The 25,625-nt window shown below is 39.7% G+C and overlaps 1 protein-coding gene across 1 annotated transcript in view; it reads right to left on the reverse strand.

The window, feature by feature from the left end:
- Window positions 1–2,072: 2,072 nt before the first annotated feature.
- Window positions 2,073–25,625, reverse strand: part of cdh18a (cadherin 18, type 2a) — a 40,331-nt gene continuing 16,778 nt past the window's right edge. Inside the window, exons 3-12 of the mRNA XM_056744382.1 lie at window positions 25,174–25,468; window positions 23,818–23,937; window positions 14,818–14,985; window positions 14,332–14,519; window positions 13,899–14,152; window positions 12,736–12,872; window positions 11,743–11,864; window positions 8,681–8,795; window positions 5,408–5,659; window positions 2,073–2,754 (exon numbers count right to left, since the gene is read on the reverse strand). Coding sequence (XP_056600360.1) covers window positions 2,258–2,754; window positions 5,408–5,659; window positions 8,681–8,795; window positions 11,743–11,864; window positions 12,736–12,872; window positions 13,899–14,152; window positions 14,332–14,519; window positions 14,818–14,985; window positions 23,818–23,937; window positions 25,174–25,468 — 2,148 coding nt within the window. The 3' untranslated portion in view covers window positions 2,073–2,257. The remainder of the gene's footprint in view (window positions 2,755–5,407; window positions 5,660–8,680; window positions 8,796–11,742; window positions 11,865–12,735; window positions 12,873–13,898; window positions 14,153–14,331; window positions 14,520–14,817; window positions 14,986–23,817; window positions 23,938–25,173; window positions 25,469–25,625) is intronic.

Consider the following 25,625-nt stretch of genomic DNA (forward strand, 5'->3'; position numbering starts at 1 on the left):
TGGAAGGTATAAAATCGCCAACCCCACTAACGCACCTCTCCAAATGATGGAGGAGGCCTGTGGTGACATAGACGAGGGAGCATAAAGGGATGGATACGCCACTCCAGACATTACTTCCCCCACGGTTTAGCCAGAGAGAACATTGCTTGTGATGTTGCTTAGGGTTTTGTGGCCAGACCCAAACAGGAGACAGGATGCAAACTTATTTTTATCCTTTACATCTCAATAAAACGCATATATTGTTTACAATATAAATGTATTTGTTTTGTCTGTTACTGTCGATCACAATAAACAATATTTTCAGAATAAAATATATACCTCTGCTGCATTTATTTTTATGGTGAACATCTGTATTGAATGCACTTACATAGCATATAAATGTATAAATGTACGTGTGAGTGCAATTATAAACTCGTGTGCATTCTACTGCACACTGGACAAGCAAAAGACCCAAGAGTGTAGTGTTTTATATTGTTTACATCTGTGTGTAGTTTGATGATTATGTGGCTAATTATTTTATGTTTGTGTGCAGAGTTTCTCTGCAAAAATAAAATGTTTAGGAGTTAAAATAGTTTTTAATGACATGTTTGCTTTTGCAGGATGTGTGTGGCATTTTGTGTGTGTGTTTGGTTGCATGGTGTGTAGAGTTTTGAGAAATCCACGCATAGTTTCAACAATGTTGTGATTTCTTTATTTAGGATTTTAATGCACGACGTTGAGGCAAAGACCACCCAACGCAGTTAGAGTGTGGTAGCCATACCATACCCCCATAGCACATCTGATGTTGTTTGTCAAGTGTTATGTTGTGGTTTATTAACAGTCAGACCAGTGATTAAAAATGTCCTGATTAGAGAGTGAAAATGCACATTTTCAGTTGAAAATGAGAGCTATGTTACTATACTTGTCATAATTGTGTTTGATGATTAAATGTCACGGTCTTAAACACAACATTACATAAAATCATTAATATTACACACACCTCCAAAACAGTCTAGACAAAGAAAGAGGTGGTTTTTACTATTAAACGCCTGAATAAAACAACTTTTTTTCAATTTAATATACGCAGTTTAAAGACATCATTGTTGCAATGTTACAGTATAAAAATTGGTGTAGTCTCACAAAGAAAGATTTTATAACTTACTAAAACGCATCTGATTATACTGCGTATTGTAAAAATATATAGTCTTGTAGCAGCAAGACAGTTTGTGTGATTGGCCAACCAGTAAGTGTTAGCCTGCCAAGGAACAGGGATTTTATCTTGTCATGATTGTACCCAACTGTCTCTTTAAATATCATTGGTTTATCTGTCAGCCGGTTGGTTTCCCGAACAGGTTTGCTAATTAACTATTGCTGCTGTCAGAGGAAAAAACACACATGTGAAACTCCCCCGGCATTCAAAAAGCTGTCCTCCTAAACACTTCAACATTATTTCAGACAGCTGAGCACATTCAGATCAGTGAAAGCTGTTGATGGTCGGAAGGCATCATGATCATTAGGTGGGTATTAAAACAGTCTTTGGGCTCTTTATCTGCATGTTGCGAAGCTCGTGGGAATTGATCATGACTGGATTGCAACACAGACTTTTCACAGTTGATTTATAAGTCCTAGGAAAGTAATAAAAGGTGCCCACTCAACCATTTGAATCCAATTATCTTTCGCAGAAAGCCGTTGTTATCCAATTAAAATTCTTACTGCTTGTGAGAATTATAATAAGTTACTTTCTCACTTTTGACAGATGTGATTTATACTGAATGTTGTAGGCCCTACGTTGAATGTTGGTCTAGGGTACACGTCACACGCGGCGAAAAATTGCAACGTTAGACTACGGGCTCTAAACGCAAAATCCAATTTTTTATTCTGAGAGGGAAATAATCAGTTTAGTTTGAAAAATGTCTTCATAAACCAGCCGGGACATTTAAGTGGTATGCTTTCTGAGTCATTGCTGCCTTTTATGTGGTGAGAATGGACGAATATGCAATACATGTAAGTTTCAAGATCTGGAATCATGAATTTTATTAAGCAATAGAAAATATACACCAGGGAAAATAGCTTCCTTTATGAGTTGAGTTTTTTTTTCTAAATTTTCAACTTTTTCTTTAAAAATCAACTTACTTTCTTCCACTTGAAGAGGCCGGTGAAAAACAACAGTCAAATAATCCCACAGCAAAACCAGATGACAAAACGTCTCGACTGCGGTCCCATTTGACCAGACAGGAAAACGACACACAACTTCTGGTTTACGAAACATGCACAGCCATTATGGAGTGTGCTGGTTGATTTTCGCTTCAAAGAGTCTGCTGAGTATTTGCACTTCGGGACCCCAGTCATCGACCTCACTGAGATCCAGTGGTTCAGGCAGGTCCAGAGAACTGATCGAGCCAGAAGGGGAGCCACGGCCCTCGTAAGCATATGTCTGAAGGGAATCGTATGGAGGCCCGCTCATATCCCGATCGGCCTCGACCACTTTCAGTTTAATCACATCCTGGATGTCCTCATCCTGTAAGGTCAAAGAAGGGCTAAGGGCCTCCATGCCTATTGCTCTCCAAATCTCCGTTTGAAGGTCTTTCCTTAACCTCATCTCCTCGGCTGCCGCAGGGTTCCTCAGCGCTGCTATATCAAAAGCCTCCGTATCTTCCTCGCCTCCACCTTCATCGTCGTACGTCACTACGTTCTCTCTGATATCCTCTGTTGAGATGATCAGAGGCTCCTTTTTGCTCTTCTTACTACGCAGGGTGACAAACAGAACCACGATGGCTATGAGAGAAGAGACACAAGTTTAGTTTGTTCATCCGTGTAAATGCAAATGAACTTTACTGTAATCATGAGTTGTACGGAGCAGGAACACAATCATCTGCTCGCTGACATTTTAAGGCTTTCGTTAAATAATCACTAATAATCACTTATTTACTGGTGCAAAATCAATTATGTTTAGCAATAAATAGCCACGAACTGACCTAGGGCTGTCAAACGATTAATCGCATCCAGAATAAAAGTTTGTGTTTGCATATTATATGTCTGGGTGCTGTGCACAATCATTTTTTATTTATAAACACAAACGCATACATGTATATATATTTAGGAAATATTTACATGTATTTATTTATATTAACCAATCATTTAAATCATATATAAATGTTTGTTACTTTTTAGATTTTTCTAAAATATATGCATGTATGTGTATGCTTTAATAAATACAAAATTAATATTAATATTTTAAAAATACATATATTATGTAAACACAAACTTTTATTCTGGATGCGTTTCATCTCAATTAATCGTTTGACAGCTTTAAACTCGCCTCATACAGATAGTGTTATGAACTGATCAGAAGTTTTAGAAACTTGTAAATGGTGAGGAAATTACAAACGTTTTTAATTCATAACCAATGAACAATGTTTCTTAGAAAGTCAGTAAAAAATATTTTAAAAAATGCATCACTCTGAATAATTATACAGATTTATTCTAAAACATGTACAACAATAAACATTTTTGTCATTGTCTTCCTCAAAATTGCTTTATTCCTTCAATCTCAACTCATGTATTTCTAGTCATGTCCAGTCATGTTTTCTTGGTCACACTTTATTTTAAGGTCCAATTCACTGTATTAACAAACCTGACTTTTGCCTCAGTGAACTACAAATTTGTTGCTTATTAATAGTTAGTTAAATAGTTGTTAGGTTTAGGTATTAGGTAGGATGAGGGAAGTAGAATGTGGTCATGTTGATTATGTGCTTTATTATTACTAATAAACAGCCAATATGCTAAAAACAGGCATCTTATAAGCAACTAGTTAATAGTGAGAATTGCTCCCTATACTAAAGTGTTACCGTATTCTTTTTTCAATTAATGCTGGTTATACACAGTAAAAAAATCTCTTTGACAAAACAGTACAGCCCCAAAACTTGGGCATTGATTTTTTTAAATCAAAGAATGAATGAAAGCATAAATGAAATGGAATGGAATATAAAATGGAATTTATTCCTTAATAATCTGCATAAAATTTTGCAGCCAAGAACTTCTAAATGAACAAAATTGTTTTATAACACATGTGAAGGGCAGCTAATGCCTTTTAGTTGTATTATACTGTATAAAAACACAAACATGAAAAATAATAGATTTCAAACCTGCTATTTGCTACTTGTTCCATGTTAATGATGGACCATGGCTAGGCCTCTAAATCTAATCAGTTGAACAGATTGTTTTGGTGTTATTCAATGTGTTGTTAATCATCATTCTGGCCTGTCAAGGTATGTACACACTTTGCAGTTATAGTTCATTGTTTCAGCCCACACAGTTGTGCAGTAGCCAAGCACTCCTTAGTAGTGTCTATATTTGTTCTTGTCAGTGGACGAGAGTGGGAGAAGGGGTTTTCACACATCCTGCAGGGTGAAATCTTTCATCTTCAACCAATGAACTTTGAGGCAATGTTTCTTAGAATGTCAGGTAAACAAAACCAACTCGGAAGAATATCTTGATAATGCATTCCTCTCTTTTTTACCCCATTCTAATAAACAAATTCTACATCCATAAAAACAATTTTTGATTTCTTTAATCTCAACTCATAATTTTTGCATTTCCTGATCAAAATAAATATTTTTTGTTTTTAATTACTGCTAGTAATCCAATATAAGTATTTTGGAAAAATGTAAGTTGTAATGTAAGTGACAAAGACCATGTTAGCTTACAATTTTATCTAAAATGTTTTACAGTCCTTGCGGTTATAACAGATATATTATTATGATTAGACTTGTATGTTAATGAATAATGCTATAATTAAAAAATTTGGGTGAACTATCTCTAAATTTCCGACATGCTGCCATCAATGGTGGGCAGGCTAAATACTTAGAAATTCGCTAAATGTGTTAATTTTCATTTAAAACTTTCATCAGTTATAACTATAAGCAGAGCTTAATTTGTGCCGAAATCCGATCTGGCACCTCCTTTGGCAGATCCCGCTCCTCAAGCGCTAAGGCAAAACGTTGCACTTATATATTTCATTAAAAAGCATAAATAATAATTATAACTATTTTATTTTGGTTATGAACAGGCTGTCATATTTGAGATGCTGGAATATTGTTTGTGCGCATAAGGTGCCGGCGCAATCACTTGAGCTATTACTTATAACGGCAGAAACAACTTAAAATACTCTGTGATGATTTATGGTCAAACAGATATGACTATGAGTACGTCATTAGATAATGCAAAGTTAGCTTCTTTTAGCCATGTGCACACTTGCACTAAAAGCAGTATGATGAGTTTTGCTAAATAAAGAAAACTTACAGGATGTGCTCTTCTTTCCTTGAACTTATTTATGGAGCGCTGCTAATTGTGTTCCTTAATTTGTCAAACTCATTGGAAATGAATACAGAAAGATCTTTTGTCTTGGCCACTTTGTTTTCTGTCTTACCCAGGAGGATGAGCACACACAGCAGGATGGCGATAAGGGCTCCAGTGCTCAGACCAGCCGAGGACAGGAATGCTTGAGCCCTACACACAGGAGCTCGGGCTCCACGCTGGCACGGACACACCCTGAGCGTAAGCGTGCTGGTGCTGCTGAGGAGGGGCTCTCCTCCATCCCACACAATCACGGGCAGCTGGTACAGCTCTTGTTCCGCCTGGGTGAAGCCCTGCCGGCGCGCCAACACGCTCGCGCTGCTATCTGTCAGAAAGAGCAGAGGTTTATTCTCTCTGGCTCTGTACGTGAGGACTCTGTGCAACACGAGCCAAACAAAACAATTCGCTCCACATCCTCAGTGGTTGCCAGTGAGAATAGAGAACAAATCTTTGAATATTGCATTGTTACAGTGTTAATATATCTCCACACAGTGAAAACATTCATTTTTGAGAAAATACAGAGTAACTTAACACTATTGTTTTTCTGATCATTTCTGTGGTTCTTTTTTTATCTATCAAGAAAAATAATATAATAAGTCAATAATTTGATTTTTGAAGAAAAAATCAAACAAAGGAATGCAAGTTCACGATTATCTGAATCACACTGGCACATGACTCACATTTCGATTGAGTGTGATTTAAAAAGGACAATGCACGCTTTCTGACAGCACCTCTCAAACACCAGTTCTGGAGGGCTGGTGTTCTGACAGCTTGTAAACCTCACACACACAGTGACAAAAGCGTCACGCTTTATTAACTTTCTACGCTGCACCAACTTTTCAAATTTTAGAGGCTTGTGGAGGATTTTCACCTTCTATCTTTCTTTCTCACATACGCTCCCACCCACAGGCAGGTCCTAAGCACCTCATCGTATGCACAGTCATGTAGCGCTTTATCACTGCAGCTGTGTGTTGAGCGTAGAGTGTCATCTAACTTCAGTCTGGAGAGAAGGGTGGGTGGATGCTTTAAGGGGTCTAACTTGGGTGCAAGTCGTAGGTCTCTTATCACCTCCCCGGAGATCAGTAGGGTGGATTTGGTTTTTCAAACGGCTTCTTCAAGTCATCAGTTGTTCTTGTATCTACTGAGAACTTCTATTTTAAACCTACCCTGCAGGTACATAAAAACATAAAAACCATACAAACCTATTGCTTTTCGAGAAAACACAAGCTTTGGACATTTAAATGGTTGCAATGTTTCAATTGGTTTCGCTAAATGTCATGCACTGCACCTTTAAACCGATATTATAGTACAATCAGTTACAAGTGAGATAACTGTGGTCCCTTTACTTCCTTTTAGTCTTTTCCAAGTCTATGGGCATGTGGAAGAGGCAAAGCAATTCATCTCCAGCGAATTAATGCAGAACCAGCAGCTAGCGTGTATGCATTAGATATTACAGAACGTGTTATAACAAAAAAATTAAAAGTCAGGGTTAGGACAATTCAAATTTGCATCTCTAAAAGATTTAAGCATAAATTAGCCCTTTACGCAGTGACTTACATTTGTATTGGACTTAATGATGTTGGGGTTTTTAATAGTCTACAGGTATTTAATGTGTTCAAACACTATGAAAAATGTAATGGCAGAGGGTGGAATGATCATTAGCAAATCTTGAAAAACAAAGTAAAAAATGCGCCATTTATTATACATGAGTGGCAAATTCACAGCTGATTTATATAGCATTGAATCGTTCGCACTTTCCTGCTAGGACACAAGTGAACGAAGCGTGCATGCACCGAAGATAAATTCATCTTCCTATGATGCCATGCGCAATAAATAAACAAACAATTAAATAAATAAATGAAAAAATAGCAACAAAAACAAATACTGCCAATACTGCAGCTCTGGCACGAGTCCTGATCACTGTAGCTGTTATAGCTTAATGTGAGTGTTTAAAGGCTCGAGATAACCTGCCTCAGTTCCAGAGAATTAGTCTGGGAGGAGACCTCTCACAAGCTCTTGGATGAGACCTGAACATGCGCATGTGATCATAAACATATTTGAATGACAACTTAACGTTATCATGGATCTCTTGGAATGGGCTGCCATGCCCTTCATTACCCATTTTACAGAAATGGTAAAAACCTTCTCTAGATTCAAAAAATATAATGCGTCATAAAATATAACCGTCAAAAATATATTATTCAATCCAACCCGCAGCCATTTCCCAGGAGGGAAATGAAAATACCTCCAGAGGGAATTTCCATCATATTTTTAATGCCTCATCCTGCCAAACAGTCTGGCTGCGTGGACAGAAACACAATCAATGCAGCGCCACAAGCTCAAGGAGAGAAGCGTTTGTGTGATCGAGGTTGACAGTCCTACACACCCACCCAATCAGCAAGCGGCCGGAACAGAGCGCTTCTTGAGCCCCTGTGGATCCCCCAAGCCCAACGCATAAAAGAGTCAATAATGGTCCATCCACAGGGATGATATTTAAGAACGGGACCAACTGTGGGAAAGATTGGTTGTGCCGTTTGATACAAACTAGAAAAAAGCTCTAAATCACAGCTGCTCTGAACTCTGGACTCGCAGCGTCTACCTCTTATCTCCCTGATTGCCCGTTAAACTCTATAGTCCACCCTATAGCTCCCCACTCACACCTGATTCTCCAAGTCAGCAGTCCAGCATTAGAAGGAATCATTAGAGTTTGGCCGTCTCCACCGGGGAGCCTTGAGCTAACATAAACACGGAGCCGGTTTCCTGGGAAACAGCAGCACTGGCCTCGCAATGATATTAAATAAGAGCGTGAAGGGGAGGAGAAGGCAGAAAATGAGGGGGATCTGTGTGACAACATGTGGTACTAAATATGTTTGTGGAGAGGCACTGAGGGTTTGCCCTGAGCAAACATCAGGATATCAGTTGGAAAACATTAGTAGATTCCATTAGTGAGATTCCTTTGGAGAGGCTCTTTAGATCGGCTTATTTGACTTTCATGAGAGTCTGTGTACAACCTAAGCACTGAATATAGAATTTGTTTTTGTAACAAAATCAGAAATTACAGAATTTCTACATCTACATCTTGTTTCCACACGATTGTGGATGATTTAACTTTTTTAGGAGCGGCAACATCCTAAATAAATGTTATGTGCTCAAACATAATTTCCAGTAGAATCTAAAACTGTTGAGTAGTTTTAATTTAATTTCAAACAATTAATAAACAATAAAATATTGATACAAAAAATATATATTATTACCAAACACAGGTGCGTGCGTCTGATGAAACCGTCTATAAACCAAAAAAAAAATTCTACGGCACTGTTGTGGTGTCAAATTCACTGCATTTTACCTTCATTGTCCTTCAGAGTGAAATTTGGATTCGCTGGAAGGTCCTCTGGTAACGCAAAGGAGAACTGACCATTGGCAAAGTTGTCCTTATCCGTTGCCCTGATGGTCTGAATGACCTATATGGAGAAAAATAAAGAACCAGAGAAATAGGAGGAAAAACAAGCTTCATTTTTTTCTCCACTCTAAAAATGAGGGTTGAATTAAAAGTGGCACTAAAAATATCTAAAAGAGCTCCTCTGGGCACTCAACTCCTAGAGAAGGATCTGGTCAACCTAGAAATGTAATTGGACCACCTGGGCTTCTATTTCCTCTCTGCTTTTGAAAGACATTCAATTCAGACTGAAGACCTAGAGTTAAGCCCCTTGCCCAGTGGGATGTGTGGATCAGAGACATTGAAAAGATAGATGGTTTCAAGGTTTGCTTAGCCCCATGATGTTCTGTCATCTTGTTAATCTAATTGGCCACTGCTAGGGCGTCAGTAGCGAGTGGGAATCTCCTCACTCAAGAGTATAGACCATTATTGATGCTCTTCACCTGTCTTTGCTGTAAACCCCAGTCCGTTTGACATCATAGTGCGGTTTGTTTGGTTAGTGTGGTTTCGGGAACTCTGGTGCTCATCTTCCACGTCCAAGCGTTAGCAAAAAGTGGTCTGTCGTAATTCGCATGCCATTTATGTCATTTAATTTGCATCTTGCCCGCCCACGGTCACACTTATTGTACTACAATGGATTTCTGTAGCTGCTCGTCTCTGGATAAATTGCCGGCGGAGAGCTGCCCACATTCTTTGCATTTCTAACAAATTTGCATTGGCGCAAGAAAAACGCAAGTGCCATTCTGAGTGTGTTTTAGTGGTTAATCCAAAAACACTCAAGAAGCAGAGTGAGAATTGCTTATTCTCCTTCTTAACCGAGCAACAGTTGAAGGTAAACAGTCAAAAACACTTGAGTGGTTGACATATCTGCAGTGGCGCTCCTGTTGATGCAAATGTGCTGCACTGTAAATAAAAATGTTCAATAATCAAACAGATTAAGTAATGTAAACTTAATTTTATAAAAATGTTCTACTTACTTAAATATTTTAAGTTCCTGAAACACTTCTGTACTTTTGAGTAAAGTATAATGATTATTTTTGATTAACTTGAAGTTTTGACTAAAACTGAAAAAATGTATTTACTCCTAGTTCAATTTACTTAATTTAAACAGGTTAATTCAAACAATCGGTCAAGAAGGATTTCCAATTCCAAGCATGCTTTGAGTCAGACTGCATTAGGAGTGTACATTTAAAAAATCATGATTATTTTACATGTTTATAGTAAAGTTAAAGACTTGTTAGTGTTTAATATTCACTTCTCTTAGATATTTAAAAGAGTTTGACATATTTTTCAGTTTTGTGGTTACCATTTCTTAGAAGGGTGGTGCATATGTTGGGTGTGCGATGCTACATTTGAACTGTGACATGTGTTATATTACCAGTGAGCAGGAACTGTGCTGATGACAGTTGTGAGATCTATCTCTTCTTGCTCATTTTCGGTTGCACAAGTCAAAGTGCTTGATTTATGTATATTAAGACTAAGAAATATGTAAAACAAAACAAACTGTATAAATTTAGTTCAGTTAACTTAAAAATGCAATTTTGGTATACTTATTCAAGTTCTGTCTACTTAATTTCATAAAAAGGATAAATTAAATATTTAAGTTGCACTTGCTAAGATTTGGTTCAAACTTTAACTTAACAGAAATCAAAATTTGAAAGTTCTGCTTACTTAAACCAAGAACCTCTAAAACTCCAACATTTTTGAGTACGGGCAACGTATCCGGGTTTACAGTGTGCGGTTCAGACACAAAAGGAATACAATGTTAAATGAATTGGAATTGAACCCGGGTTCGAATCATGCTAAGTGTGAAAAAAGCCTACAGTATGATACTGCGTTGCAGTTTTTTGTGTTGTTGTTCAAATTACAACGTTAAGTTTCATGCAGTTTAGTCCTGTGAATCAACGCAGATCAGAACAAACAATACTGTAAAAACTTTCCTATGAGGTGACGCTAGTCCAAGCAATCTGTTTTAGTCTTATCTCTGTGAAAACACTTAATAAAGGCCACGGCACGACAGTAAACCCTGATTATCTTACACTGCTACAGTACAATCGTGAATTCTGGTTATTGGAAAGAGGATTTATTTAGACAGGCCAGTTCTACCCTGGAAGACCAAAAGCCACAATAAAAAAGAGCCAATTTCTACACCTACGAATGGAACTCTGCCTTCTAAGGACATAAAATGGGTTACTTGACTCAACCTAAAAGAAGGCTTTAACTAAGCAAAGGTCCAAGAAGAAGGCACAACTTGTATATTAAACGTCCTCTTTTAGTCAGAATAATTTCCTTTGCCTTTATTTCAATAGCCTCCGAGGTTTACCTCAGACAGAAGTGATTGGAGAGGGCCCTTGATATTTAATCTATGATACTGCCGCTCATCTTCCCACAGCATGTAGATTATATGTGTCCAACTGCTTAGCAATCTCATCGAAGGGTAAAGCTCAACCGCATATGCCACTCCGCCGCTATCCATCGCAGCACGTGGGCCCGGACGCAAACGTGTGATGATTAACATTTCCTGCGAGCCATTTCTATTCCGCTCATTGCAAACTGCTATCTGCCCGTGAATACATTGAAACACGCTGAATTATTTATAGGTTTAAAAGCTTTCCATGTCTGTCAGTCCACAGATAAATCCATTCCTGACGGTGTCAGACCTAGCATAAGGGAATAGTACGGAATCTGTGTTTATGCACGGATCTGTGGCGTGGGTGTGGGTGGGAAAGGGTGTATATACAAAAAGGAAAGAAAAACTGCATTAAAGCATGGGGAAAGGGAGAGGGTTTAAGACAACCGAAAAAAATGGGGCAGAGGAGGAAGGCGGCACAGTAGTGATAGGAGAAACCGAGTATTGAGGGATTGTCGAGGGAGATGAGGAGAGGGTTTGTGACAGGTTGAAACAGAATGACGCTGGGAATGAAAGAAAAGGACAGAGAGAGAAAAGTGAGAAATGAGGGGAGATAACTAACCTGGCCTGCCTTGTAGCCTTCACACACAATAAGGGCGCTGTCTGTGGCAATATAGGGCACATTATCATTGACATCCAAGACCTGCACTGTGACTGGTACAAACCTCACAAGATTTGGATTGTCTGAAAAGAAATATGACAAATGTTCAATTATGAAAGTTGCTGTCAAAGTGACTAAAAACAAGAGCTTGTATATGAATAAAACTGATGGATGAGAAATTTCACATGACTGAAGTCAAGCCATATCAGGACACCCTGCTCGTGAGGTTTGTTGAATATCACCTTGTCTTTTCATGATAATATAAACTTTAAAAGTGATGTCATTTAAAATCCAAATGTAACATTTTAAAGTTCAGTATCATGGTGCATTGTAGATTGGCTACACTGTGCAATGTTATGGTTTTATTTGCTCTTATTGGTCTTGCACATTTATAAAATATTCACAGGGTTTGATGTACTGTAGAATGCTGCAGGAATTCAAATTTAGTGTGAGATTTCCAAGTACACGCGTTTCGGATTCTCACGAGAGGTGTGTCGTGAGTAGCTGCACTAAGATTTACTACAGTGGCCAACATTATCAGCCAACTGTTAGCAGGAATTATCAGAGAAAAGTTTTTGCACATTAGCTGAACACCAACGACGAAAGAGAGGTAGAGGAAGGATAATTGCTTAGATGAGCATCTGTTAAAAGAAAAAAATACAGATAGGAAAAAAGAGAAGAAACATTGACCCTGTGACGTGTAGCCTCGGCATCAATCCCAGAATGCAACAGTCCTTTAAGAACCCATTCTCTTCGATATCAATGATTCAGACTTCAAGGATAATGATTTCCTCTTGGACAAGGAGTTTCCAAATCCATACTTCAAGAAAAATGCTTGTTTCAAAAAATAGATATAAGTGGTAAAATTGTTCCCTGTGTTTTTCTGAGAAACTCACACACACTGTCAAAAATCAATGCGGGCAGATAGGAGTCTGTCCTTAGAGTAGTACATACCAATCTCTGAAGCCATCACAGTGATGTTGTGCCAAGCTGCTTCCTCTCGGTCCAAACTTCTGGTGGTTTTAATAAGTCCACTGTTGGCATCAATGCTGAAAAGTGTATCATCTTCGGTATTTTGGTCAATGAAATACCTAAAATTGCAAAATGGAAAAGTTTTTTTAAAGTCATGTTAAAAACATACAAACCTTGGAAAAAATTTAGGGACAATTCCAAATGTTCATTTAATCAACATTTCAAAATGTAGTTGGACATTACAGTCCAGTGTCTGTTGAATTTGAACAAAATCAAGTAGGAAAGTCATCCAACAGCAATGTGAAAGACTGACAGCATGACAAGACACATGAAAACTGTCATAAAAAATCCAGGTTATCACATAAAATATATTTTTTTACTTTCTAAAATACACTTAAAAGTGAATATGAACTTGTTTTCTTCACATTTATTTGAGGTCTGAAATTTTGACCTGTTTCTCCAGTTTTTCATTTCAAATAAATGCTTGAAATTTGAGGGAAATATTGTAGTTCACAGAAACTTATACAAAAATAACAATTTTAACCTTAACATACCTACAAACAATTAAATTAAATAGTTTTTTTAACGGTAGCTATATACTGTACATATTATGTTATACTTTAAGAGGAGTTCCATATCAAAAGTTTAGTTTGGAAAAAAATTATCTCTCTCTTTTATACATGTTCTTTATATTAAATACATTTTACTGTGCAGGATATAACATTTTCATGTGCTGTCATTTTAAGAATCAGATCAGCATTTCTTTTACATAAATACTATTCACACAACATTTTAGCCATTAATAAGTAGTTTTAAACTGCCTGTAATTATTTATAAGAATTCAGTTTCAACAACATTTAGTCATTTAGCAAACGCTTTTATCTAAAGCATCTACAAAATAAGCCAAACAATGGAACCAATCGCATGAGCAAAAAGCGCAGAATATACAAGTGCATCAAAAACATATTAATGTATAAGCATTCAAATGATAAGATAGATATCATTCATATAATAATACCTATCAATATTTATAAATCTGAAAGCAGTGCTTTGTTTCTTAGACATGTTTGGTCATTGATTTGGGCAAAACATTTATTTTATCAATCATTGCTGTGATCTCAGGACAAATGCTGACAAAAACTCACGTGACTTTACTCCTGGTGCTATCCGGGTCTTGAGCAGTAACCATGCCAACCTCTGTCTCGGGTGGGGCGTTCTCATACACATCCATGATATAGTAGTCCATAGTAAAGACCGGAGCCTCATCAACATCCCCGATGATAAGCTTCAGCGTTGTGCTGTCTTTGAAAGGGCCCAGGTAAGAAAAGCGAGGATCCAGATGGGTGTTGACACCTTCGATGTTCAAAGAATAAGCCTTCTTCTTCTCATAGTCCAGAGGCTACAACACATCATAAAGAAGATCAATGGAGAGACAGATATGACATTTGGCCAGCCTGGGAAAAGATACAACATAGATGGAAGAACAGACATGAATATACTGTATTTGACAGGGGAACCCAAATCCGATGCTATCATGATACACCGTATATTTGAGGATGGGTAAAATCTAGTCCAGACCTTTTTGAGGGAGATGACTCCTTCTTTTTTGTCACTGTCGGTGGAGATGGAAAACATGGCGGCTCCTTCTTCATTGGTAATTTTGTATGTCATCTCCGCGTTAATGCCAAGGTCTTCATCGTTTGCTTTGATTTTGCCAACAGCTTTTCCTACCTGAGCAGATTCTGGCACGTACAACTGATAGTTCTCTGGAGTGGAGAATAAACAAACAGAACAGATGTGATTTAATAAAACGGTTGAAAAGTATTGATTCACATCTCACACAGTGTTGCTCGCGCTCAGCTAATTGTAAGAGGTTTATACGGGATAAACTCGAGCTAGCCCGATAAAAGTGGTTTACTTTTACCAAATAAAGCTGAAAGGAAAGCAACCATTTGTAATACTTTCACAGTATATTCAAAGGGATTTAGGGATTATAGCATTTCTGTAAAGACGTGCCTAAAATCCACGCTTTTCGTAATGAACTAGAAAAGAGGAGAGCCGTACTTTGAGGGAATCTTGGTGGATTGTCGTTGACATCGGTCAGTGTGATGTTGACTGTGGTGGATCCAGACAGACCCCCTACAGAGCCGGCCATGTCTTTGGCTTGGATGATGACCAAGTACATCTCTCTCGATTCTCTGTCCATGTTTGGCATAGCAGTCCTGATGACACCTGTGACCCAGGGGTAGAAAGATAAATATAGTTCCCACTGACCTACATAACCCACATCCCATTTCTGCATGTTGAAAATGCGATTTCCATTTCCTGCAAGTACAAGGTTATAACTCACATTAAGCCATACTTCTCGTTCCTACATCAGACATATGGCTTAAAGGGACAGTTTCCTAATTTTTCCTCATTCTCATGTTGTTCTTAAAGAGATAGTTCACCCAAAAAGGAAAAACCATCCATCATTACTCACCCTCATTCTGTGTATGTACTGTATGACTTTCTTTCTTCTGCAGAAAACAAAAGAAGATCTTTTAAAGAATTTTCGTAACCAACGATATTGTACCCCATTGAAATCCATTGTATGGACACAAAACCACTCAGATATTTCTCAGAATATCTTCCTTTGTTATCCACAGAAGAAACATTAGGATGATAGAATTTTCATTTTTGGGTGAATTATCTCTTTAACCTATATTGTTTGGGCCTTTATAATTAGCATAACATATTTGAGATAACATGAAAATTAAGAGAATTCATTGTTTTTTATTCTTTGATGAATTTGTCCTTTAATAAGACCATGAGTTATGTCTCATTTCCAGCCATAAAATCCCCTGACTCCTGACAAGACTACATGTGCAGAATTCTATGTGGACATCACAGATCACTGACCCCTGTTTATAAAGGCCACTTGCTCACAACACACGATTATCTGTGTCTTGTTCCTGATCCAGTATGAACCTGACAACACACCAGCCTGTGCGGGCTGACCTTTGACCACCAAATACTACGAGTGTTTGGTGTAATAAGGGACTCCAGACCTTACCATGAACCTTCTGTCTGGCTGCATGCACACAAACTCAGTTCTACACTGGCACAATGTGTGCTGGCCATCATCTTGTGCATACTTCATAGCTCTACAGCAGAGTCGACCATCTGCATCATCCATTCCCCTCAGGAGATGAAGGAGAAAAAAATCAGAGAAACGAAGCGATGGTTGGAAAGCAGAACAGCTTGAGCTTGCAATGTCAACTTGTACTTGTGCCCGTTTTTACCATTGGATCCCATAGCAATGTTAACTGAGCAATAAGCTGCAATTGACCCCTGTGGACCACACAGCAACATGGGATGTTTAATGACAATGAGAAGTTGACTTTATCATTTGAAACTGCAAGGCCTCTGTCGGGTGTGTACATTTCATTTAACTGAAGGTGAAGGTGTTTATTATTATAATTATATTTATTGCCTTTTACACCCAAGCATTTTCGTTTTGTCTTTACTGTACCCTCTTATTAAAATCAATGTCATGAACAACCTTTTATGCTATGACAAGCTCCAGCATTTGTTTAGCTAAAAATGTAGGGCAGTTGGGTCAGAGGGTAAATATCCAAATACCCGGTGGAATATATTTAATTTAAAAAATGGGATGGTAGTTTTATTATGTAATAATATATGCAATGCCTTAATACTCTCAGACCCAAGGTTAGTCATCCTCCATTTGGAAACAAATACTAAAATGAATACATCCAACCTAAGCTGCATACAAATGCAGGTCAAAATGAGATGTAGATAAGACGTATATATTATTGAGCAGACATCATTTTCATATGTTCATTATTATATCATTATTTTTTAACCCAGCCTATACATTTCTGTTTTCAAAAAAATGTTCTTAATCCGATAATCAATGGCTCTGTACTGTAACAGGTGAAGCCCTGATATTGGAATGCTAAAATAAATAACCATATAAATAAATAAATAACTAGAAGTTATTTATTTATCTGCATTCTATTACTATAGCTGTATACAGGTTATATTAAAAACTCTAAACTAAATAAACACTAAACCTTTTTTAATAATTACTTTTCAACATACATAAACTGTATTAAAACGTCTTTTTAATAAATGTTTAAAATGACATGTAATTTTTGGATTTTTTCATAATTATTCTATTATATAGAAATTCATTATTATTATGTCTATATAAATACGCGCACACACACACATACACAAACGTGCACGCAGCTGCACAAAACCATCACATCAACCGAATTCTAGATGTATACACAAATGCACACATAAACAAGCGTGTATGCATAACCTGCAAGCTAGTGACAACAGGGAATTTCAATTGCATATGATGTGTGAAACTGTGATACGGACAGATTTATTATTCAAAAATACAATGTTACTTTTTTAAATGGACAAGACTGGTGGGAGTGAGAGAAATTATGCAAACAGATACCTCAATCCGCCACAACAAATAAACACACGGCAGTGTTGAGCCCCAGAGAATGTCATAGAGATTTCACCCAGCCCATTGAGAGCAGACACCACCTGCCAGGACAGGGGATTTCAGCAGACAACACACCAAAAAAAGCAAAATGTTCATGTTAAACAGGCTCTTAGTATTCAGCTAGTAGCCACAAAGCAAAGTAAATAAAGCAAACTGAAACAGACACTGATGCAGAACCGGACAAAGCCCTTCCTTTTGTACTCTAGGTTGATTTTCTATTAAACAACAGATAGTCAGCCCTTTCTAGTGAAGGTGTGAAATATTCGCTTTGTTAAGGATCAGCCACGGTTAAATGGGGAGGTCTACCAAGTGCAGAGTAATTCTCAGCTAAGAGGATCAGACACAATCGTGCAAGTTAGTATTATACTTTAATAGAGATGGATGGGAGGGAACACTAGCCTGGGGCAATTTCTCACCTAGTCATTACACGGTAAGGAAGAGAAAAAACAAATTTAGCCTACAACAATGCTGAAAGGCAAAATACAGCCCACTGCAGATTTCTAATATTTTACACTACAATTATTCTGCAAGAATAAGACAAGATTACAAAATACTACACTTGAAAAGTAAAGCATAGATGAAAAATTAAAACCTATTTTTTTTGCTAAAAAGGGTCTGAAAATGTTAAATTAATTCAACTATAATATGTAGATAAATATGTAGTATTTGTAATGCACAATAAAAAAAATGTAAGTGGAATTATCAGGTATTTTTGAAATGTGGTAAAAATGTTGAATTACGGCAATAGTGTCATGATTCCACCTCACCTTGTCAGGTATTTCTTGGTCTAGAGGTGGAATCATACAGAATCCTCTGTTTCATGTGGGAGAGAGACGATTTCTTCTCTCTCCGTGTCTCGTCTCTGGCCCCGCCTCTCTCTCTTCTCGTCAGCTTTCCCTGAGTGCTAATCCCCAGCACCTGTTGCTCGTTACCATCCTCTGTTTGTTTCCCCCTATAAAGAGTCCTCATGTTTCTTTGTCTCGTTGCTCGTGCATTGTAAGCTGTACCTGTGTTTGATGTTTGCTGTGGATATACCTTGTGAAGATACCTTGTGGATATACCTGTATGTTTTCCTTGTTCCTGTGTCTTTGTCAAGTAAGTGTTAGTTTAGTGTTTGTATCCAGTGTTTATTTTCTAGTCTAGTGAGTTAGTGTCCTTGTTTTGAGTTTAATATTATCCAGTCTTGTTTTCCCCATTGTGGGTTTTGTTTTGCCTGTTTTGTAGTGTTCTTTTGTTTAATAATAAATTCTGTTAACACTGTCATCCCTGAGTCCTGCCTGCAATTGGGTTCTCCCTGCATTGTCTTCCTTGCAATTTCTGACAGAATGCACGAGCCAGAAATTAACCCAGCAGGCAGCAACTCGTCCCAGGCTTGGTGGCAGTCAGCCATCTATGATGTGCAGAAAGGCAATGGCCCTTTTCCTCCCCAGGGTGACCGGACCCTGGAAAATTATGCACAGGGGTCGTTGGCTAGGCGGGGCTTTCTCCCAGAGGTTCTGCTGAACTCCTATTTCCTGGCTGGCCTGGTCAGTCCTCCTCCGCTGGAGGAACGGGAGAGGATTATCCAGGGGTCTTTCCAGGACCTGGTAAAGAATCTCTCGAGCAGTGGCCCCCAGGACTCCACCCACTTCCACCTGGATTCCGTCCCGGAGGACCAGGTGCTGACCACTGGGATGGTGAGGTTCGCCGGTCCATCCCACTCACCTCCCGTCTGCATCCAAGGGAGACGCCCACGGAGGCAGTCGTGGGACTCCCTGTCCGACTCATCCTGCACGGAGCTAGCCGTGTCTCCCACCGCCTCTCTTCGGTCGGCCACAGTCCCTGTGGGCCGCTCCCGGAAGAGGAAGCCCAAGAGGGGAAAGCGTTCGAGTACTGCCCAGCATCCGGTGTTCCCGAGGCTGGCTTTCAAGCCGGTCCAGCAGCCGGCACCAAGCGCTGCCCAGCCACCGGACAGCGCTGCCCAGCCGCCATTCCAGCTGGTCCCGTCTGGCCTTCCCGGGTCTCTTCAGCCGGCCCCGTCCGGTCTTCCCGGGTCTCTACAGCCGGTCTCGTCCGGCCTTCGAGGGCCTCTACAGCCGGTCCAGTCCGGCATTCCCAGGCCTCTCCAGCCGGTCCAGTCCGGCATTCCCAGGCCTCTCCAGCCGGTCCAGTCCGGCATTCCCAGGCCTCTCCAGCCGGTCCAGTCCGGCCTTCCCAGGCCTCTCCAGCCGGTCCCGTCCGGCCTTCCCAGGCCTCTCCAGCCGGTCCCGTCCGGCCTTCCCAGGCCTCTCCAGCCGGTCCCGTCCGGCCTTCCCAGGCCTCTCCAGCCGGTCCCGTCCGGCCTTCCCAGGCCTCTCCAGCCGGTCCCGTCCGGCCTTCCCAGGCCTCTCCAGCCGGTCCCGTCCGGCCTTTCCGAGCCTCTCCAGCCGGGGTCCAGCCCAGCAGTCCTGCCAGGGACTAGGACAGTTCCTCCAAGGACTTCCCCTGTTAAGCCCTCTGGGGCTCCGTGCTCTGGCGCGCCCCCACGGGCTAGGACTTCCCCACCCAGCCCTACCCTTTCTGGACTTCCCCCTATGTTCTCTGGTTTGCCAACACCCCCCCTCCCTTGTTTGTTATTTTTATTGTCACACCCGAGTCCACTCGTTGTCATGTCATGTATGCCCCTTATCTTGTTGACCATGTCTGTCTGGTTCTTGTCTTTGTCTAAGTCTGTCTTGTCTTGTTTGTGCCTTTGAGGAGCATCAGGATGCTGCTCCTTAAGGCGGGGGTTCTGTCATGATTCCACCTCACCTTGTCAGGTATTTCTTGGTCTAGAGGTGGAATCATACAGAATCCTCTGTTTCATGTGGGAGAGAGACGATTTCTTCTCTCTCCGTGTCTCGTCTCTGGCCCCGCCTCTCTCTCTTCTCGTCAGCTTTCCCTGAGTGCTAATCCCCAGCACCTGTTGCTCGTTACCATCCTCTGTTTGTTTCCCCCTATAAAGAGTCCTCATGTTTCTTTGTCTCGTTGCTCGTGCATTGTAAGCTGTACCTGTGTTTGATGTTTGCTGTGGATATATCTTGTGAAGATACCTTGTGGATATACCTGTATGTTTTCCTTGTTCCTGTGTCTTTGTCAAGTAAGTGTTAGTTTAGTGTTTGTATCCAGTGTTTATTTTCTAGTCTAGTGAGTTAGTGTCCTTGTTTTGAGTTTAATATTATCCAGTCTTGTTTTCCCCATTGTGGGTTTTGTTTTGCCTGTTTTGTAGTGTTCTTTTGTTTAATAATAAATTATCTGTTAACACTGTCATCCCTGAGTCCTGCCTGCAATTGGGTTCTCCCTGCATTGTCTTCCTTGCAATTTCTGACAAATAGTCTGCAAATTTACAAGTTGGGTGTAAAATAACATTTCTTTTTTTGACAGCCCAGCTGCCAGGTTTTTTTCTGTTTGTTTTTTTACACTTGACTATGGTGACACACGAGTTGTCCTATGTGGTATGACGGAAGGCATGATGACAAATCATGAAACCCCCCAAAAAGGTTATCTACTTCGAATATAATTCAAACATCTATTAGGTTTACATAAAATAAGATCAAAATATAAATTCTTCTATTACAAAGAAAAAGTTAAAAAAAACATTTTAGTAAATGTTCTCTGAAGTGAAACTAAGTTCGGGAGGAGAAGCAGCAGATAATTAACTTGGCTGGTCCGACATTCAGCAAACACAGCACCCAAACTATCAGTTCATGAGAGAGAGAGCCTCTTTTAATAGTCAAGACGTCTTACCATCACTCTCTCTTTCGTCTCAAGCATCCCACCACCACCCCGGCTCCTCACCTCCAGCAGGAGACAAAAAAGGGAGGGGGAGTGTTCCAGGTTCAGGCCGATGCCGGATTCAGAGCCCTCTCCCCGACAGCACACCAAATACGCTTACCCTCAAACCTACACCATTATCTGCACAGGCGGACTCCTGAAACTTCTGGAGTCGTATGGTTTACTTTAGAAGGATCCCATAAGACATTTATTAACCTTCTTTGGAGTTAGATGCACACTTTGGTGCTCAGGTGCTATTCAATATCATTGCAAAACTAGGAAGATATTATTTTAATCTCCAGTGTTTGAAATTTAGCAGCATCTATTGGTGAGGTTGCGAATTGCAACCAACGGCTCACTTTACCGCTCCCTCTCCCTGCCGAAGAACTATGGTGACTGGCACAGAACTAAGAAGTCATCATGTTTTCGCTTCTTTGCTGAAGGAGATAATGTATTCACGAAATGTCCTCCGTACAGCAGTTTGTCTGTTAAGGGCTACTGTGTAGAAACAACATGTTGAATTCCATGTAAGGGAACCCTTGGTGTATGTAGGTAGATAAACCTTCATTATGTGAGGTTTTTATACACCTCAGAAGATATAGTTATGTGTATTATATTGCATTTCTGTCAAAAGATCCTCCAGATAATCATACATTCAACCTTAATACAACTGTGATTGTTTATAAATGACGGCGTAATTTTCAATTTTGGGTGAACAATCTTTTTAAACGAAGACGTTTCTGGGTAATAAAGCTGTGGTGCTCAGAGCAGAAGAGGTGAGGGTCCACCTGCTCTCTACCCTTAATCCTAGACCTACCACTCTCCTACAGAGCGAAAGTGGCTCTCTAAACCTGAACTATAGGATTATCTGATAATGATTCAATCACACATAAAAAAACTCTACTCTTTGTGCTAAGGAAACAACGCTTTATGTTAAACCGAGGAAGCAATACCAATATGCATGAGTGCAACACACACACAACACGATGATAAAACACTACTACATAGCATCTTACTACAACCAAAACCATCATGTGATACCTACAAACAGCGATCAGAGAAAGATGAGAGAGTGACCATGCGGGGATTACTGTTTATCCAACCTAAAAGCTTCAACTCTGAAGATACCACTGGAAGACAAACCGCCATCAGCGATCCACTGCTTCACTGGAGGGCACAATTGTCCCGGAGGGCCCAGCGCGAGAGAGACTTAATGAGCAATTATTACACATAATAAATAAACACACAGTGAAGCAGCCATGAAGCAATTCTGTGAAAATTGGCTGGGATTCATGCTGGATATCTTAGAGATGGCGGTGTATACTGGCGCTATGTTGAGTCTCATGGGTCAGCTGCTTCTGTTGTTGCTGACGGAGCACTACTGAACCAACCGTATACACAGTTGGAACAGATGCTAGTCACCATTTTACCCTCTACAATGATGATATAGATGTTTGCACGCACACACATAATCACACACCCTGGAACGCTCGACTGCAGACAAACCACAGCACATTTATCCTGCACCAAATAGGCTCCATCCTGGGACAAGCACGCTGCGGTTTGGCACATTCAAACTGGGACAAACACCCTGCAGCCGAATTCAACTTGACATGAACAAACACCACCTCTGTGAAAATTGAAGCAAATGGTTACTAAGCACAGAGCGGTAAAAGGGTGTAAAATTGGGATATACACTGTAGGAGAGCGGTACATCATAACAAGTAGGACACGTTTTGGGCTCACCGCTGGGTAGTTCTGGTCAAGCCTAGCTGTACTTTAACAATTCACTCACATATTGATAATATTAAGAAAATGATTTGATTATCCACAGGGGTAATTGAGTGTACCGTGCGAGTCTCAGCGAAGCATCCATATTTATCCCTCGGAATGTAGGTTTATTGATTTTATTTTTGAGATACAATTGAGAGAGATACTGTTCTTCCCACTTGCTTTATTGGAATTTCCTAGAGTCCACACCTCGTTCAAGAGAGCAATATGCACTCACGTCCCTCACATCAGTCTAAGATGCAAATCCAAATGAATTCCAACTTGGATCTTTCGAATGTCAGCGCAATAAAAGATTCTGTTGCTGGTAGGGAGGAGTTTTTCCCTTCAAATCTTTTTACGCTTCTTATTTTGTCAAAGACAGCATGAAAGCTTTTCAACAAAATGAGGGCGCTTCAATTATGGTCCACGAGGGTTGCACAATAAATTGGGAGTCAAAACGTTGTTTTATGGGCTATTGTGAAGTGACTCATGCACTGATGACTTTGTACTTGCAGAGACAGTCGAAAATATTCTACGGGAGGCTTTTATAATCATTGACATCTCAAAACATCATCACTGCATTCAGCGCTCAGAGACGATATCAGAAGACGATATCACCCAAAAATTTAAATATACGCAACCTGGTGTCATTTCAAACCTGTATGACTTTCAACAGAACACAAAAGAAGATATTTTGAAGAATGTTGGCCCCCATTGACTTCCACTTTATGGACTTGAATCTGAGAGATTTCTATTGTGGGTTTTTTTGTGTTCCATAAAAGTCATACAGATTTGGAACAACATGACAGTGAATAACTGATGACAGAATTTTCCTTTTTGGGTGAACTGTCCCTTTAGTGGAGTGTTGACAGCTGACAACTTGAAAAGAAAAAAACTATTGCAGATGTAAAAAAGAAGTCTTGTCTAGCTAATTTTGTGGCTTTTAAAGAAATCATTAAAACAGGTGATATTCATTGATAACATAAGCCTTTCCCTACCAATTTTTGGGTCAACAGTGAAGAAAGGCTGCCCCTGTAGAATACTGTAGACAATCTTCGCACTGTTTCCATAGGTGGGGTCATCAGCATCTGTGGCAGTGACTTGGAATACTGAAGTTCCTGGTAGGACAAAATACATTAAATTCAATTATTTCCTTTTTCTAAGTAACAAAAATGCAAACGTTCAAAATCATTAAAATTTTCACACGAATATAAAGATTTTCACCCAGCTACAATCATGCAAATCGCAAGCACACTACACTTTCTTTGCAAAATTCACTTCTCGTGTGCCCTTGGCTTTTTTTCTCAATTCAAGTGATTCATCTCATGCCTCATTGACCTGCATTGGGTTGAATTCACCTGTCATAAGCCTTTGCTTCAAGCCTTGAAGCATCTAATGCAATTATGAAGTGTGGGTTTTGGATGGTCGAGATAGCACTGGTAGACCAAGCCACATTCTTGGAGTTTAAAAGAAGAGCACAAAATAAAAAATGAATCTGGCTCTAGAAAAACAACTCTCAAAAGTGCAGAGGTCCTCAGCCTCTATCTATGATGCCAGTGATTAATCCATCACCAGTTGGTGAGTGGAGACAGGGAGCTCACCAGCTCAGTGGTGCTGTTTGCCTTATATTTCATAGGATTTAATAGTGCGCTATATCATTGTGATAATGAAATGAGGAGGGAATGAGATTAAAGAGATTCTAGACAAAAAGTGACCTGTTCCCAGTAGAAAGATTGAGCAGACAGGTTGAGGGATAATCATTCCACAGCTCTTTGGCTAATGTCCAGCCGATTGATTTGGATTGGAAGGAACAACTTCCCTGACAGTCCATTTTCTGCATTGCTGATATGCATAGACATTGATGCAGACTTGCAAGCTCTGCATGTGGAATACTCTCTAAATTACGTTGGACAGCATCTATTTTAAATTGATATTTCACGCGAAGATATAAGTTTATGTGTAGATAAACACAGAAGATAATGCGTTGATGTTCCTTTTGGTTTGGAAGCTATGCGATTAAAGGTTTTCATGAAGGATATTGGTAACATTTTTTGATTATTAGGTTGAAATGTGATACACATAAACCAAATTATTTTTTTCAATTTCAAAACAACAGACAATACATACTATCCCCTTGAAAGGCTTTCCATGAGAAACAATAGCTTTAATAAATCCCACTATAAATCCAGTTCAGCCAACCAGCAGCATGAGATGAGTTCAGACCAAGCCCAGAAAAGCTCAGATCTGCAATGAGACTCTGCAGCGCTTTTTCTGAAATTGATGACCCAGCTAATAAAACATACGCTTTTCTGACAAAACCTGCCAAAGCCCAGAGTTCCTGACTGTTGGCTCACCGGTGTCTGCCATTTCAGGCACAGAGGCTGAAAAGGGGCCGTCTGGGAACTTGGGGGCGTTGTCGTTCACATCCTGCACCTTGATGATGAATTCAGACTCCGGTTCCACAGCTCTGTTGGTGAGGCGGTCAATGGCCCGAGCGTGGAGGACGTAATGGCTCTTCTTTTCCCTGTCAAGACTTTTTTTAGCATGAATGTCACCTGTCATCTCGTTGATTAGGAATATGGTACCAGCACCTTCTCCGGAGAGGAGATACTTGACCGTGCCATCACCTTTGTCTGAGTTTGAGTGTAACTGTAAGAGAAAAAAGAAAATGTATTAATTTTGGTATTGTCTCAATAGCACTGTTCAAATGTAAATGCTGTGTGGTGTTTAAAGAATGTCATTCATTTGACAAAATCACTGTCTATACTAACATAAACCAAACAACAAAGCCAAATAAAAGAATAAA

The sequence above is a fragment of the Triplophysa dalaica genome, chromosome 3 (assembly GCF_015846415.1).
Source record: "Triplophysa dalaica isolate WHDGS20190420 chromosome 3, ASM1584641v1, whole genome shotgun sequence".
Lineage (NCBI taxonomy): Eukaryota > Metazoa > Chordata > Actinopteri > Cypriniformes > Nemacheilidae > Triplophysa > Triplophysa dalaica.